The sequence below is a fragment of the Talpa europaea genome, assembly GCF_964194135.1.
Source record: "Talpa europaea genome assembly, chromosome: 9".
NCBI classification, from domain to species: domain Eukaryota; kingdom Metazoa; phylum Chordata; class Mammalia; order Eulipotyphla; family Talpidae; genus Talpa; species Talpa europaea.
The window spans coordinates 64,415,300-64,430,658 of record NC_140076.1 but is presented as its reverse complement, the minus strand read 5'-3'; the positions used below and the strand labels follow the sequence as shown (position 1 = coordinate 64,430,658).

The following is a 15,359-nucleotide window of genomic DNA, read 5'->3' as shown; positions in this document are numbered from 1 at the left end:
CTGCACGGGTGGCGGCAGCCCACGCCTCTGCTTGTCTCCAGGCCCTCGAAAGGAAATCCTGGTGGGCACACAGCAAGGACTTCAAGGAAGGAAGCAGCAGACGAAGCTAACCGATACGAAGAGCGTGCGAGCGCCCAGTGATTGATGTGCACGACTTCAGCATCCCCAGCTGACTTGTCAACATCACAGGATGATGCGTCCAAAGAAGACACCTAAGGGCCTGGACCCTCGATGTCTTCTGAAATTGTGCTATTTGTGAAATTCACTCATCCACAAAGAGTCTCCTAGCCACTAAAGTGAGGGACGGTGGTGGTTGACCTAAGTGTTGGGGAAGTGAGTGAGTGATGAGGCCTTAGGACAGGGAATTCGATTCAGGGTCTGAAAACTGGACGGAGCCAACTTGCTCTTTGTTCCATTTAAAAAAGACAGCAAAACAAAACAAAACTTCCTGAACCAAAGTCAGTAGAGAATAGAGTGGTGTAGGCTGAGAGACACCAGGGGAGCGCCCCCCATGGCTGTTTTCTTGATTCAGTGCTATTTCTGGCTTTCTGTGCTACAAGGTGAATCTGAATTTTTCTCACGAGGTGACCAGCAGACTCACCTCAAATCATTTTAGTGTGTGTTCCAGAACAAGCCCGTGTTCACTAGAACATGAACACTTAAACCAATTGCACATCCAGGACTCCAGCACTTGGTGTTAGTTTGTTGTTTCCACTGAGGTGAACACTACCTATTTTGGAAGGCCACAAAGTAAGACTTTTTTTTTTCCTTTTAAATCAGTCGGGCAAAAAGTTTTTCCCTACATTCTACTGTCTGATGAGATTGGAGAGCAGCAAGAAGTTGCTGTCAGCAGTCATTTACAAGAACACTTGAAGGTGGGTGGCACCTACACCATGTTGTGGTGATTGTTCCTGTCAATAATGTCCACTGGAGAAAGAATTTCCTTCCTGATGGCTGGTGGAGGCAGGGAGAGTGTTGTCTTAGTCTTGAAGAGGTCAGACACGAAGAAAACCTAGAAACACAAATCAGAGATCCAAATTAGTAACTGACATTCGGGACCCAGGGACAGGCAAAAGCCACGTCATAGGAGCCCAGCCTTTAGGAAAAATGGGCCCAATCCGTAGAGTTTTAAATAGGGGAGGACCATGGAGACCAAGTCTCATTGCTCATTTCAGGAAACAGAGGCCCAGAGAAGGACAGTAACTGCCCCTGGTTGCACAGCTAGGGTAGGAGTAGAAGGCAGTTCTTGGGGCTGTCAGTCCATTGCTCCCAATCTGCACGCCTCCCTTCCTTATTTTGGCGGGCAGATGAATAGCAGTGAAAAAGAAGTCCCTAAACAAAGTTCTTAAACAAAGGTGGCAAGGACTCATGATTAGTCACAGTCACTACTCCATACTTTCCCTTTCCCCACAAAGGAATCCAGGGGGTAGCCAAGAAAGATCAGCCAATAGCATTCCTATCAGCAAGAGCCTGAGCAAGGAAGCACTTGTGACCACTTTTTCCTGAAAACGCAGTGATATCAACAATCTGATGGAGGTCAAGAAGCCAGGGTCTCACTGCTGTGGGAGTCAGCAACTCACCAGGGAGGAAAGGTCAATGAAAACTCTCCTATCGCTCATTCCCAATGTCCTTCCTCCTACTGAGCATGTGACCACACTGCGTCCTTCATATAGTCATCAAGAAAGGTTTACAGAACACCCACTTGTAAGGGAATAAGGATGGCTCGGGTATACATTTCCTGTCTCAATGAGCTTATGACAAAAGATTAAAAACCCTGAGGAGTTACTGGAATAAGAAAAATTGATGCTTTGGATTAGATGGCAAAACAAACACACAGACATCCACTTGAGCCATTTAGCAACAGGAGTTTGCACTAAGTAACCATAAACGGCAGCTATCAGTCATGTACTTTAATAGAAAACACGTGGCTGGGTTTTTTAAAGGGGGAATGAAACATATGCACATTTCCTACGTGGAACAGCTTTCTGGACGAAGTCTTCGTCCTCGGATAACAATGCACTCACTAATAATGATGGCACCATTAATTCATTCTGCCGCATATTACAGGCAGGATAATGAAGTTCTTAATAAGACTTCACCAACACCAAGGTTCTAGCAGCCGGGGTCTGGCCACTGTAAGGACTGGGATGATTCGCTGACCCAATCAGCACAATGTTCCCTGTGCAGTAACGCAGCCATCAACACAGCACCACAACCATCACAAAAGTAACTGCCTGTGATACTGGTGACCCAGGAGAGCTGGGGGCCAAGACAATAGTAACACATCAACAGTGAGAACTGTAGCACAGAAAAGGTTGTCTTCTTGAGAAGCAGGAAAGAAGATGTGATCCAGCCTTCCCAGGAGGCTCTAGGGATCCCTGCTTGGAAACCCTTTATTACCACAGGGGAAGGGGTCTTTAGTGCCCCCGATGATTAAAGTTAAGTGTGAAGATCATTAAGGTTTTCAATTCTTCTCTGACAGGTGCAGAGTCCAATCTTCACCTCTACTTGGAAACACCCTTCCCATTTAAGAAACCTTGCAAGGTTTCAATCAGTCCCTCCATCTCTGGCTCTCAACTCCACTTCTTCCAGCCTTGAAGCTGGCTTCACCAAGTAAGGGCTCTAAGGGCCCAATTTCTTAGAGATCTTTCTCCCAGCCTCCAATCTGCTATGGGAAAACAGCAGGAGAGTCCTATGCCCCAAGCACTCCCCACTTCACAATCCTGACACTACCTTCATCTACTGGCTTATCTCCCAACTTAATTTCCTGAGCACATATCCACTATACATTTGGGTATCTGTTTCCTAACTGCAAGATAGGAATAACATGAAGGTCAAAGGCAATAGTGTATTTGAGAAGACCCAAGTCTGTGTCTAGTACAAAGCTTAATGATAGGCCTTCCTTTCTGTAATGCTCGGGGAACCACAACAATGAGCGGTCATGCTAAAGGAAGTCACGTTCTCGTGTCTCCAAGACCTTGCTGATCAGCCTGTCTCCCTTAACGGTGGTTTCTTAGGGAAGGAGCTCTGGCCCTAATCAGCCTGTATCACCCACAGCAATTATGGTTGTGCCTTGCACACGTCAGGGACTCAAAAAACATTTGTTGTTGAGTTTCTAAACTCCTCTCTACTGGAAGCAAGCACCCTTGGCCTTGGATGGTCGCACATCCTGTGGGGGAGCTGCACGCACCGCACGCATGTAGCCCAGCGGCGAGAAGAAAAGTAAAATCAAGTCCAGCAGAATCTCCCTTTAAGTTGTATTTCATGTTCAGCGTGGGTTGAGGTTACACAAACACTTTTTTTGGGATCATGAAACACAAGACAGATTAGTAAAATGGGATACCTTTGAACTTGGAACAGTTCCATTTACTACAGATGATCCCTGACCAAAAAGAGAACCCAGAGGCCCAGGCTAGGAAGAGTCTCTACTGATTAAGCAGCTATCTTAGGTCTATAAAACAAACCCATTCCCAAGCCCATAGTCCCAGCACTATGACTCTCCTCTTCTATGTGAAAGAACACATTAAACAATGAATACGGTCTTAGCAAGCAGGAAATCTATACCCTAACACCAAGAAATATTCTAAGTTATAAATGCCATGAACATTTTTCATCAAGTCCTTTTCTCCAATTCTTTGCATCTTATAAATTGTTTTTTAAAAAAACCTTCATCAGTAAACAGTGTGAAATCTGCTGTATGCCAAGTGCTAAGATTATAAAAGCAAATATACATAAGACAGAGTCCTTTGCCCTAAGAGTTCACAGCGGAACTCATGAGGAAAGAGATCAGGTAAACAGAAAACTACAATACTGTGTTTTAAGGATTATGATAGAGGGAGCCACGGTGTTTAACAAAGCACAGAGAATGTGGATCTAACTCAGACAGAGGAGAGAGAGAGGACCTTAGAAGGCTTCCCCCAAAGGAGATGTGTTTGAGTTTAGTTTTAAAGGATAAGTAGGAGTCAGCCAGGTGGTGAATGGCAGGAATGTTGTCCAAGGGCAAGGGAGGAGTGTGTACGGACACAATACAGTGTGTTCAGGAGCTGCAGGGTGCTCAGGATGACCAGGACCAAGTGGTCAATGAGGCTGGAGGGGAGACAGCCAGATTGTGAGAACCCCATATGCCTCATTAAAGAATTCAAACCCTATCCTTGTGGCCCTAGGAGCCAACAAGTTTGAAGCAGAGAAGCAGCCTATTGGGAAGACTTGTGTTAAGATAGGGAGACCTGAATTCCTAGAGGCACAAGATAAACTATGTGCTTATCTGTCCCCAAGTCTTTATGTTATTCCTTCTGCATGACGATTCCTTCTGCAGAGAGCCCGAAGGCAGGGCTACCAGTTGGGACACCGTTGTAGAATCTAAGAGAGAATGAGTCCTGAACCATAACCATGGAGTGAAGACAAAGGAAAGCCAGTTGATGGAGGTGGTGGGTATACGTGCAGGGATGGATCATACTTTTCTACTTAGCTCTGCTTTCAACTCTCAAAAGTCTTTGTACTTATTCCCATCAAAACTCTTAGCAGTTTGAATAACTACGCTAGGGTGAAAGTGTCAGTTCTTGTTTTCCTCTGCCTTCTAAGATTTTAGCTCCCACTGATACTGTCTTAAAGAGGTGGATGTGACCTCCCTCTGAGTCAGGATGGCAGACAATTGTGTAATCTGAGCCCATGACTTGATTTACCCAAACACTCTGGGCAAGGTAGTGCTTTCATCAAGAGCAAGACAGCACACACGTACAAAGCTATTCCAGGTGGGAGAAAACCCAGTTGATTAACTCCTGATGAGAAGTTAATACATATACAGGGTTCCTCCCCACAAATATGACTCTCATTATCATACCATTGCATTACCATCTCCCACTCCCCATCCAAGACACACGGCACTGGTAACAAGCTTTGCTCTTTAGAACTTATTTTCAAATCCTAGTTTTACCATTTTCCGAAAAATACCTAAATGAGGGATACAAGACCTACCTCAGAGAGTTACTCTAAGATTATACAGTATGATAAAAGGTTCAAGCACGGCAGCACAGTGTCCAGTGCCCAGTAACAGAGTGACACGTGAGGGTCATTATCACTGGCTAGTGCATTCAGTATCTTCCTACACAAAGCCCCTTCTAATCTCCTGCCCCTGTATGGAAAGAGAAGAAGAGAAGGGACTAGAAAAAAGGAAAAGGGAAAAACAAGAATAAGAATAAACACATGGAATCCAGACATGAAGACCATGTGTGACCACGTGTGGATGGAAGTTTTCTGCAGAACAGACAGAAGCCACTCTTAAAAGTCCTATCATTTCTGGGGCTATTGTGGGGGATGACTCAGCACAATTAAAAAAAAAAAAAAAAGATGCTTCCCTTGTCTCTTGTTGGCATTCACCAGCTGCAGAGATGCCAGTCCCCTTGAGCACACACAGCAAGAGCTGCTGGGCTGCTGCGCTGCTGCCTGGCTAGAGCTCACCAAGAATCAAGCTGGCCAGAAGCAATATGCCTGGTTGGTAGCCAGGTTTCCATTCTCGTTGTGGCAAAAAGCTGAATCAGCAAATTCTGGGGGTCAGTAAGGGCAGATTAAGACAATATTACCCTTTACGTGCTTCTGGAGTCCCTGAGTGCTTCAGCTCCTGAGAGTACGTAAGTGAATCCCTTGAAGATAGGAATCACATTCTTACACACTAGGATTTTTATAAACCTCTGTTGAATTTATAAGTAGAGCAGATAAATATAAAAGCAGAATTATGGATTCTTAGAACCAGAAGAAAACTGAGATTTGCCTAATGTGGTATTTCTCAAAGTATAATGCTTAGATCTATTTCAGAATCAATTAGGTACCTCTTGGAAAAGAGAATTCCCGGGCCCATTCCTGGAAGGGTTCCCTGGAATCTGCATTTTAGTCATGCATCCACAGGCTTCAGTACACACAGCTTCCCCCACCCCCACCCTGTGTGAGTATAGACACATGCACTGCTCCTATTGCATACACCCCACACCTTGGCCTTGGCATCCTACTCTACTATACTCAACAATCTTTGTCCACTCATCTTTCAAGAACTGCCTGCTAGAGGAATTCTTTTTAACCTTCTAGAAAACATAAGAAGAACAAACTATGGAGAAAGCTTTGGAACCTGGCTCTGCCTCATTTCTTGAATATAGGAAGTTGTCATCTAAAGAAAAGTCATTTTTACAGCAGAGTAGAGGAATTCAGGCAATTCTGAAGGAGAATCAGGGTCTGTGCTTTGCCAAGAAACTTACAGGAAGCCCCTTCTTGTTTCTCATGAAGGGGGGTTTCTAGTAAAGGTGGCCCAAAGGGTTCACAGCTCCGACAAGGGGGTGGCTCCCCATGCAACAGGAACTGGATGTCAGAAATGTGATTCCCCAAGATGATAAAGGCTGGACAAAGGCAGAGGCCACCACTCCCAGAAACCTTACATTTTAAAGCTGAAAAGGTAAGGGGTGGGGTTATGATTTATGGAGTGCGACCCCTTGTCCCACAAGTTCCATCATCCTGAGGCCACAAGATTTACCATGTTCTTATCCATCTTCAAATATTGGTGCTATTCCTCTACATGAAGATTCCGTCTGCCGTAAAGAGTTCTTCCTTATCTTCGGTATCTCCTACAAAATGTTGATCCATCTTTCAACAATCACCTCCTCTGGGAATTCTTTCTAGCCTTCTGATACCTCCCCTACTGTCCCAGTAGAGGATCCCATCCAACTGCTTGACATCCTGCTTATCTACTTACACAACTGTCCCCTCTAGATCCATGTTTTTCAATCTGCATGTCACAAATCATTAGCAAGATACAAAATCAATTTACTGGGTAGTTACCACCAGCATTTTTAATGGTTACATAAAGAACATTAAAATGTATTGCACACAGTAAGGATGCATTTTTATTTTGGGAAATACTGTGTCTATCAGGTTATGATGTAAAACTTATGTCTTACTATAAATCAGGGTCAAATCTTAGTCCACCGCACTGTAAGCTCTTTAAGGAACAACTGTTTTTAATTCCCTATTTTAAAAACAAAGCAAAGCACTAGACAGACAATGCACATTCAATCAGTGTGCTGCATTTGCCAGGCATGACACATCTTTTATTCAATGAACTCAATCCAAAGCGCATCTGAGGTACTATCAACCCCACTTCCTAGAATGGGAAAAGGAGGTGGAGTAAGAGTGACTTGCTAGTCAGCATGCGGGAGGAACAGAACTTCCTTTCAGAGTCTCTGCCTCACCGTCCATCCATTCAGCTCAGCAGGGAAATGAGAACGGAGATTTCTAAAAGGACTTTGCAAACTATGGCGTGCTACACAGACACTATCAACATCATCAATTGGGGGTCAAAGTACATCTCCGCTTTTGCTTCCTTCTCTCTCCCTGGGATCAACTGCAGGGGTACTGAGGTCAACCTCAGAGTCTACTGTGCAGAGAGCTAGGCTTTGCAGAAGAGTTCTAGGAAGTCATTCATCCATCCCCCTGTGTCCAGGCAGCAGTGGAATAAATCTAATGGCAAGAGATGGGAATCGCCCTGTTAGAGAAGAAGGATCTCTTGTAAATTCTCGACCCAAACCAAGTTTGTTTGCAGCTTACAGTTTTAGTCCTTTGAGATATTAATCAAGAGAGCGGGCACTGCTCCTACACTGCCCTCTGTTCTCGGTACGGCACACCCCCTCTGTGCCCCGCTTTCCTCCTGAGGGAACTGCCATCCTGAACTCTTCTTCACATGAGCATTCTTGCCTGTCTCTTTTCCCAAGGTCATCTCACTGGGGCAAAGACAAAGAATACCCTCGCCCTGCCCTACATCCTGGAGGAAGATAGCAGCACACAAAAGAGGACTGCTGGCCGCGCCACACCCCCGTGGAGAGGAAAATCAGGAAAGACTCTGCAGAGTGTTTATGAAATTCTCGAGCAGCTGCTTCCTCTGCTGAACCCTCAGCAATGGCGGCCTGGTCCTGCCCTGACCCCTCCCAGGGCCGCACAATTTGCCATCTGTTGGAGGGTCAGGGAGGAGGTGACCAGATAGGCAAGTTGTCACCAGACAGGAAATGAACCGATGTCTGTCTCTTCATCCGATTCCCTGGGCTACTTCTGGGGGTGGGGACGGTGAGCCCAGATGCAGAGCTCACCTCTTGGTAGGGGTGACTATGTGTGTGTGTAGGCAGGAGGGGGACAGTGAGGGTCAGCATGTGCCTGTGTTTACATTGGCCTATCCATCTGTATCTGTCTGTGTCTGAGTGATGGTGAGAGAGGGGGGTGGGGATGGATGTCTGTGTTCTGAGTGTGACTGGGTTTGCCCATGTTCTTCTTGGCCAGGCTGTGGCTCTCCTCCTTTGTCTTGATACCTCCATCCACAGGTGTGCATCAGTGTGTAGGCCTGTCTGCCCAGGTTCCAGCGCCCATGCCCTTGTGTGGAGCTATGCAGCCCTGTAGACTGTCTGTCTGTGTTGGGTTCTAATGTCTTCCTTCTCCAAAAGGGTTCAACCAGGAAGCAGTGGGGGAGGAAACTGGACCCGCTCCTGTTTGGCAAGAGGGTTTTGTCCAGACAAGTCAGCTTGCTGTATGACAGGACTTAACCTCAGCAGACTTGGTGAAAGTGCTTGGCTGTCACTGTCTGCTGCCCAAGGCTCTGTAGTGACTAAGTCAATATTCTATGTGCTGCACCCACTGGGGACATAAAGGCATGTTATGACCCCCCAGTTGAGGCCACCTTCATGAGATGTGTCCATGAGAAGGAAGGTCCAGTTCAGTTCAGTTACTACAAAGTCATCTGTGCCACAGAATCTCTGTGGGAGGGGACAAATTAAGGGCACTTGAGATCAATTCAGATAAGGAAACTAGGCTCAAAGGGGAAATGTCTTGTTTGTGGTCACAAACTACTCATCATGTATTCTCGAGTCGATGCTTGTTAAGCATCTGTTGTGTGTCAACCACTTCACTAAGCATGAAAATGAACAACAAGAAGGTTAATCCATGGATTCTGCTATTAAGATATCCTGTCACCACAGGAAGAACACACAAAGGACCAAGGAGACTAGAAGACAGTGAGACAATCTTATCTTCAGAAAAGACAGGGAAGGTGTAGAAGATACGATGTCAAAGATGTCCAAACCCTAAATCCCAGAACCTGCAAATATATGCCCACACGACAAAATGGATTTTGCAGAGGAATAAGTGAATGTTCTCAAGATGGGGAGATCACTCCAGATTATCCAGGGAGGCCCAATGTAATCACTAGGGTCCCAATGAGTAGGAGCCAGAGGGACAGAAGGAAATGTGACCATGCAAGTAAAGGCCAGAGACAGCAAAAGAAAGAAAACAGATTTTCTGGTTTTAAAGATGAAGGGGCCACAAACCAGAGAATACAGGTAGCCCTGGAAGCTGCAAAAGCCAAGGAAACAGATTCTCCCTGGAGCCTCCAGAAAGACAGAAGGCCTGCTAACCCCTTGATTTGGCCAGTTGAGACTCATTTTTAATTCTGAAGTCAAGAATGGTAAGGAAATTAATTTGTGTTGTTTTAAGCCAATGAATTTGTAAATTGTTACAGCAGCAACATGGAAAACTGTCAGAGGGCCCCATGGAGAGCAGGTGAAACAGGCAGGTAGTGTGCCCCAGGCAGGTAACGTGCCCCAAGCAGGTAGAGCTAGAGGACCACAATGTCAGACAGGTGCTCAGGACACTGGAAAGACTGAGGTGTCAGGTATGCCTAAATGTGAGGGGCAGGAGGTAGCCGGAGGTGAGGCCTTTAAAAGAAGTCAGTGGTGGAGCACATGTGGGCTGGGTCAGACCTCCAGGGGTGCACCGGGTTCCTCTGCATCTCCTCCATGTGCCATCATCCTTCATGGTCCCAGTCCTCATCCCTTCCACAAGGACAATAAAGGATGTGAGATTTTATGTAGGATTTTTGAGGGATAAAAGATGATCAGTGCAAAGTGCTTAACACAGTGGCTGGTATATAGGGAGCCCTCAGGCCAGCTGAGTGAGGACTATTTCTCTGTCACGTTATGGGGAGTTCATTCCACAGAAGCTGGGCTTGGGAGGTTATCAAGCACAGTGGAAAATCAATTCTGCAGGGGATTTCTTGGTCCCATGGAGGGGCCCTGTGTCCCACTGTATTGTCTTTTTTTGGGTCCTCTTCACACCAGCTCATGCCTGTGTTCGAAAAACCAGTTTATAAAGTCACATTCAGGGGTGAGAAAAGAACCTGGCTTTTCTTGGGATTTGCCAAGACAGGTAGTCTTGACTCTTGGGGGAAATTCTACAAGACAGAGCAGAGCAAGACCGCAGGGGCCTGCCTGGGTTGTGAGTGCTACGTAAGCTGCACAGTCAGGGAAGGCACTTGATAAAGCTGCAAAACCTATGAGGCAGCTGCCCTCTGTCCTCCCTACAGTTCCCTCTGCACAGCACCCACTGTCCTCAGATGACTTCTTGTTTCCCCAGATCCATCTCCAGCTCAGGCCAGGGCCCTGAGCTGTGCTTCTGTCTTCCTCACCATCAAAACCAGGATGGCAGATATGACGATGAAAATGACAAAGGACCCACTGCCATCTGTTCTCCAAGCTGACCATTCTCAAGCGCCTGTCCTGACCGGTGCAGCTTCTTGCCCTGACCTCTTAGACAATTTAAAGGAGGTGGAGGCTTCAAGCCTCAAGGCAATGACTGTATCCGCCCAAAGGTTTGGGAAGCCTCCTGTGAGACCCTTAAATGCTCTTGGGGCAGCTGTCTATGCTGTTGATGCCTTAGTTAATTCAGACCATCCCTCTAAGATGACTGCCACATTTGGAAGCAACATTCTGGAGTCTGGGAGCCTCATGGGAGCAGCTGTCCACTAGCTCTGACCTTGGATGACTTGAATCACTTCTCTGAGCCTGAGTTACTGCATCTATTAAATGGTTTTGGGTGCTGACAAAGAGAAAATGGGTAGAGGATCTGAAAGGATGCCGCAGGGACTAGGTGCTTTACCAATGCTAGCACCTAATTCCAGTCCAGTGTTACACTCGCCACAGAGAAACAGTATAGTCAGACCCCTCACTTTCCTGCTTGAACATAAACCCCGGTCTTCCCAGACTCTTTGTCTAATGGTGCAAGGCCAACTTCTAGTATATAAAAGAGAGGAAGGCTACCAAGGATCCCCCACCTTTAAATTTTTTAATCACAAGTGCAGGAGACTCCAATTAGGCAATGGCACCGAGAAGGAAGTACAACCTTGGCTCCAAAGGCAGGGAGGGGCCTAATCCTGTCGAGAGCAAAACCCAGAAGGGCACAGTGAGCAAGAGGTTACCCTTGGTATAAACCCCACCTCCCACTGTCACTTCACACTGACGAGCCAGCACTGGAGAACACACTGGTCAGAGACAGCTGTTCTCATTAATGATTTGTTCCTCCCCAAACAACAACTAACTAAAGAACAGAGCCATCAAAATAGCCAGTCCCTTGGGCTAGGGTTGCAAGGCCAAGGCTGGCAACAGCTCAGTGCCACCTTCTTCCTGCAGCCCACTCTATTACCCCAGCTGCTCTCCCTCTTCGTGCCTGCTGCACAGAGTCAGGCCTACGCTGTCTGTCCACGTCCCAGTCATGACCCCACATCAAATTGTACCTTCTGCATTTGGCCTATGCCCTTTTCATCCCTTTGCTTTCAAGAGAATGTCTCATTAGTTTTCTCAAGAAGGGTTAGATCCACTCATCCATTCTAGCTTTGGCTGGTTAAGCATACATGCACTCACTCAGTGCTAGGATCCCTAAGAGGCCTTGGTGAAGCTTGCAGAAGAACAACACATGCTACCCATGGTCCCTGCCCCCAAGGAAGTCACAGTCTAAAGGGAGACACATCTATAATTTCAATCCAGAGAAATACCACGCAAGGGGAAGGGGGATTATTGCAGGGAGATGAGCAGCAGCTGCAGCTAGGCCTAGAAATCAGGGAGGGACTAAGGGCCTACTGTGTGGTGCCCAGACAAACAATGCAACCTACTGTGTGGTGGCCAGACATCCAGCCTTTACGTGTCTGGACTCCTGCTGGACTGGGATGAGCTCCGAGGGGGGTCCAGGAAGGCACATTACCAGGGCAGGTACTCTGTTACGTTTGCTGAATAAGCCCCTTTAAACTTTCGTAGGTGGGAAAGGCAGAGATTACTGAGGAGATGGCAGCCCAGAGAAGTGGAATGCCTTATGCACCTGCACTGGGAGTGCAGGATGTCTGTGGAAAGTCTATGAGGAGGGCAACCATTCATTTGGGGCAAATCAGGAGGTGGCCCTGCCCAAGGCCATTCTTTAGGGAGTTCTGTAACTGCAAAGTCCTGCTCTGGGGAAGAGTTCCCCTCTTCTCCAGTCGCTATCACATTCATGATCTGACCCAGTCACTCTAAAGGTCACAGCGAGCAGGGTATCTTCCCAGAAGCTGAGAAGTTCTACAGTGGTACATGAACACTGAGTCAGTAGACATAACATGTGACCCAAGGCCAGTTCCCTCCTCTCTTGAACACTCAATGTCCTCTTTCATAAAGTGAGCAAGTTGGACAATATCTAAAATTTCTTCCCATTGCAACATTCTGTGAGCCCAAGCTGTGTTTAAGGAGACGAGGATTTATAGACCCTGCTGGAGTAAGACTCGCAGGCTGGAAAGAAAAAGAACGATTCTCATTCCACTGGAGGGGTTCTCCAAGCAGAGAAGAGGATTGAGAGTGCCCCAGCTTTGGTTATTGAGCTGGAAACATTTAACAAGCAAGCAGGCCAGGACTCCACTTGCATACTGAGGACAATATCCTACTTACTATGCAGCAGGCCACCAAGGCTCCTTGTGCGAATCCTGCCAGGACATCGCTGGGATGGTGCTTGTGGTCAGACACGCGGGACAGGCCCGTGTAGAAGGCCATCATGAGCAGGGTGAACTGCAGAAGGGGCCGGAGCAGGCGCGCCCCTCGCCAGGTGAAGCGGGCCTGCAGGTACAGCTGGAGGGAGATAAAATGAACAGATGCTAAGTGACTTGCCAGGCCATGGTGACACCAGGTCAACACAGGCTACATGTTCACTAAATGGAACCATCTCGATATCTTGGGTGATATGATAGAAAAAGAACATTCAACTTGGACAAGCCAGTGAGTTGCACCCTGCCTGGCACACAGTAGATGCTTGACAAATGTCACTTCCCTTTTATGTCTTTTATGATTAGAACTAATTAAAGAACAGCAAGCAGGGCAGGAAAAGGTTTCTTTTTTTACAGTTGATGACAACTCAGTTAACACATTTTTTGTGTTTTCCCAGAGTGACGGCTACACAATCCCCACTTTCTCTGCCTCTCCACTGCCAGACTGCCATAGAAATAAAATACATGACAAAGAAGGGAGGCGATCACGCCAGTTACAGGAGCAATGCTGTCAAAAGACAAACCATCGCCTGAAACTATGCCTTTTGAATCAGAACATAAGGAAATACACGACCCAATCATACAATGACAGAGCTTTCCAATCGAGGTTAACAGACATTGGAATTGGGTCGGTAAAAAGTAACCTGAAGAAAAATGGAAGCAAAAAAACCCACCCTCAGCCAAAGCCACTAAGTTGAAATGACGTCAACTGGGCATTGTCCCTCGGAGTTATCTTGTTACAGTTTCCGTTCTAACCTCTGGGCACAACCTACTTCCCAGGTTCCTGTGGGAACTTGGAAAATGAGGAGGAAGAGGCGATGGGACAAGGGGAACTTCCGACTACAAATCAAAGCAAAGCACTTGGAGAGGCAGAGAGGCCAGGATAAAGGGAAAGAGAGCAGAAGGCGGGGTTGGAGGCCTAAAGATAGGCCTGTGACAATAAAGGGGTGACTCTGCCCTTCTTGAGACAAATGGACACCTTCCTTTCCGTGGTCAGTACAGAGCAAGGCAGCCGCTGGTCCAGAGGAGACAGAAGAGTGGAAGATTCCAGAGTCACTCTTGCCCGAATAGGAATAGTGTCTAGCATAGAATCAATCCTCAACTAGAAAAACTATTTCAAAAATCCCAGGCATGGAAACAGCAGCCAACTTCATAATCATTCTGAAATTATATGAATGCATTGTTGGGAAATCCAAGATTAATGGGTTTCTATATAAAAAATAATAACGAGCTAAAATCTAAAATCATCATAATAACAAAGATGATTAAATAAATAGTAATTAGCTTACCAAAATTGCATAGGGCCTTTATGAAGTAAGGGACGTAAAGGACAATTTGGATAGTTAGCATTTTTATTTATAAGAACGTTCATTTATAAGGACACTCAACTTATAAACACATAAACTGACATGTGAATTCAATCAGATTCCCATGGACACCTTAAAAAGATTTGGGGGAAAATGTTGGGAAAACGATTCTAAAAAAAATTCTAAAAAAATTTAAAAGATAACCTAAAGATCAAACTAGCCAGAAGAAATAAATACATAAGCAAACAATCCAGGCACTGATAGGTACTAAGGACACAAAAATGAGAGGTTATAATTCCTGCCCTATTGAGCATACAGTCTCAGGGTGGGGGCGAGACGCATGAAAACAAGTGTCCTTAAGGGCTTCATGAGAACTAGGAAAGAAGTTGTGGGGCCAGGGTCAATTAGCAAGGGGAAGGGATACTTGACTTGAATCATCAAGATGAATTTGAATTTGCTAGGAGTTTAAGGGGATGACAGTGAGGGGTGTGTGTTCCAGGCAGAGCAATGGCTTAAAAGCCAGCAATCAAGGACTCAAAGAATTTGAGTTAGTTTAGTAGTTCAGTACAGCTGAAGAGGGTGCATGGGGGTGGGGGTGAGGAGTCGAGAAGGAGTGAGAGATGAAACAGGGCTACAGTGGAAGCAGAGGCAGTTCACAAAGGGTGCTGGATGTCAAACTAATAAACTTGGCCTTCACTTAGTCAGGAAGTCTTTCCCAAGCCATGCTCCCTGGAATGCTAAGGGTCTTTTGAGTCATAATTGGGAAACATTGCTAAAAGTCATGGTCAAAAAGTAAGTGATTTTAGGGAAGGCACTCAGTACCAGAAAAAATAATCAGCATATCAAAGGCTACTCCGTTTCTGCTCAAATGACCCAACAGTGCAATCGTGAATCAAAGACTCCTTCCTTTTGGGAGTGGGGATGGAGATGATGTTAGTGTAGCTGCAACTCAACACAGGTCTTCAGGAGAAAGCCAAGTCCCAGAACAAGGGGCAGTCTGCCTGCAGCATGCCCACCACGGCCTGGCCTTACTCCAGCCAGTCTTGGCAATGCAGAGGGGTGTGGTGGGTAACAGAAAGAGCAAATCTTCATCAGAAACATCTGGCTGCACTTCAGTTTGGTCATACTTAAAGGAAGCATAACCACCGCTGTTTCACAGGCTGTGGCATAGACTGCAGACCCTGTGGATCAAGCAT

General features: G+C 46.3%; 1 protein-coding gene across 1 annotated transcript in view; it reads right to left on the bottom strand.

Moving 5' to 3' along the window:
• Nucleotides 1–886: 886 nt before the first annotated feature.
• PLPP3 (phospholipid phosphatase 3) overlaps nucleotides 887–15,359 on the bottom strand; it is a gene marked incomplete at both ends in the record, with an annotated part of 76,511 nt that continues 62,038 nt past the window's right edge. Inside the window, 2 exons of the mRNA XM_084242214.1 lie at nucleotides 887–1,012; nucleotides 12,765–12,941. Coding sequence (XP_084098340.1) covers nucleotides 887–1,012; nucleotides 12,765–12,941 — 303 coding nt within the window. The remainder of the gene's footprint in view (nucleotides 1,013–12,764; nucleotides 12,942–15,359) is intronic.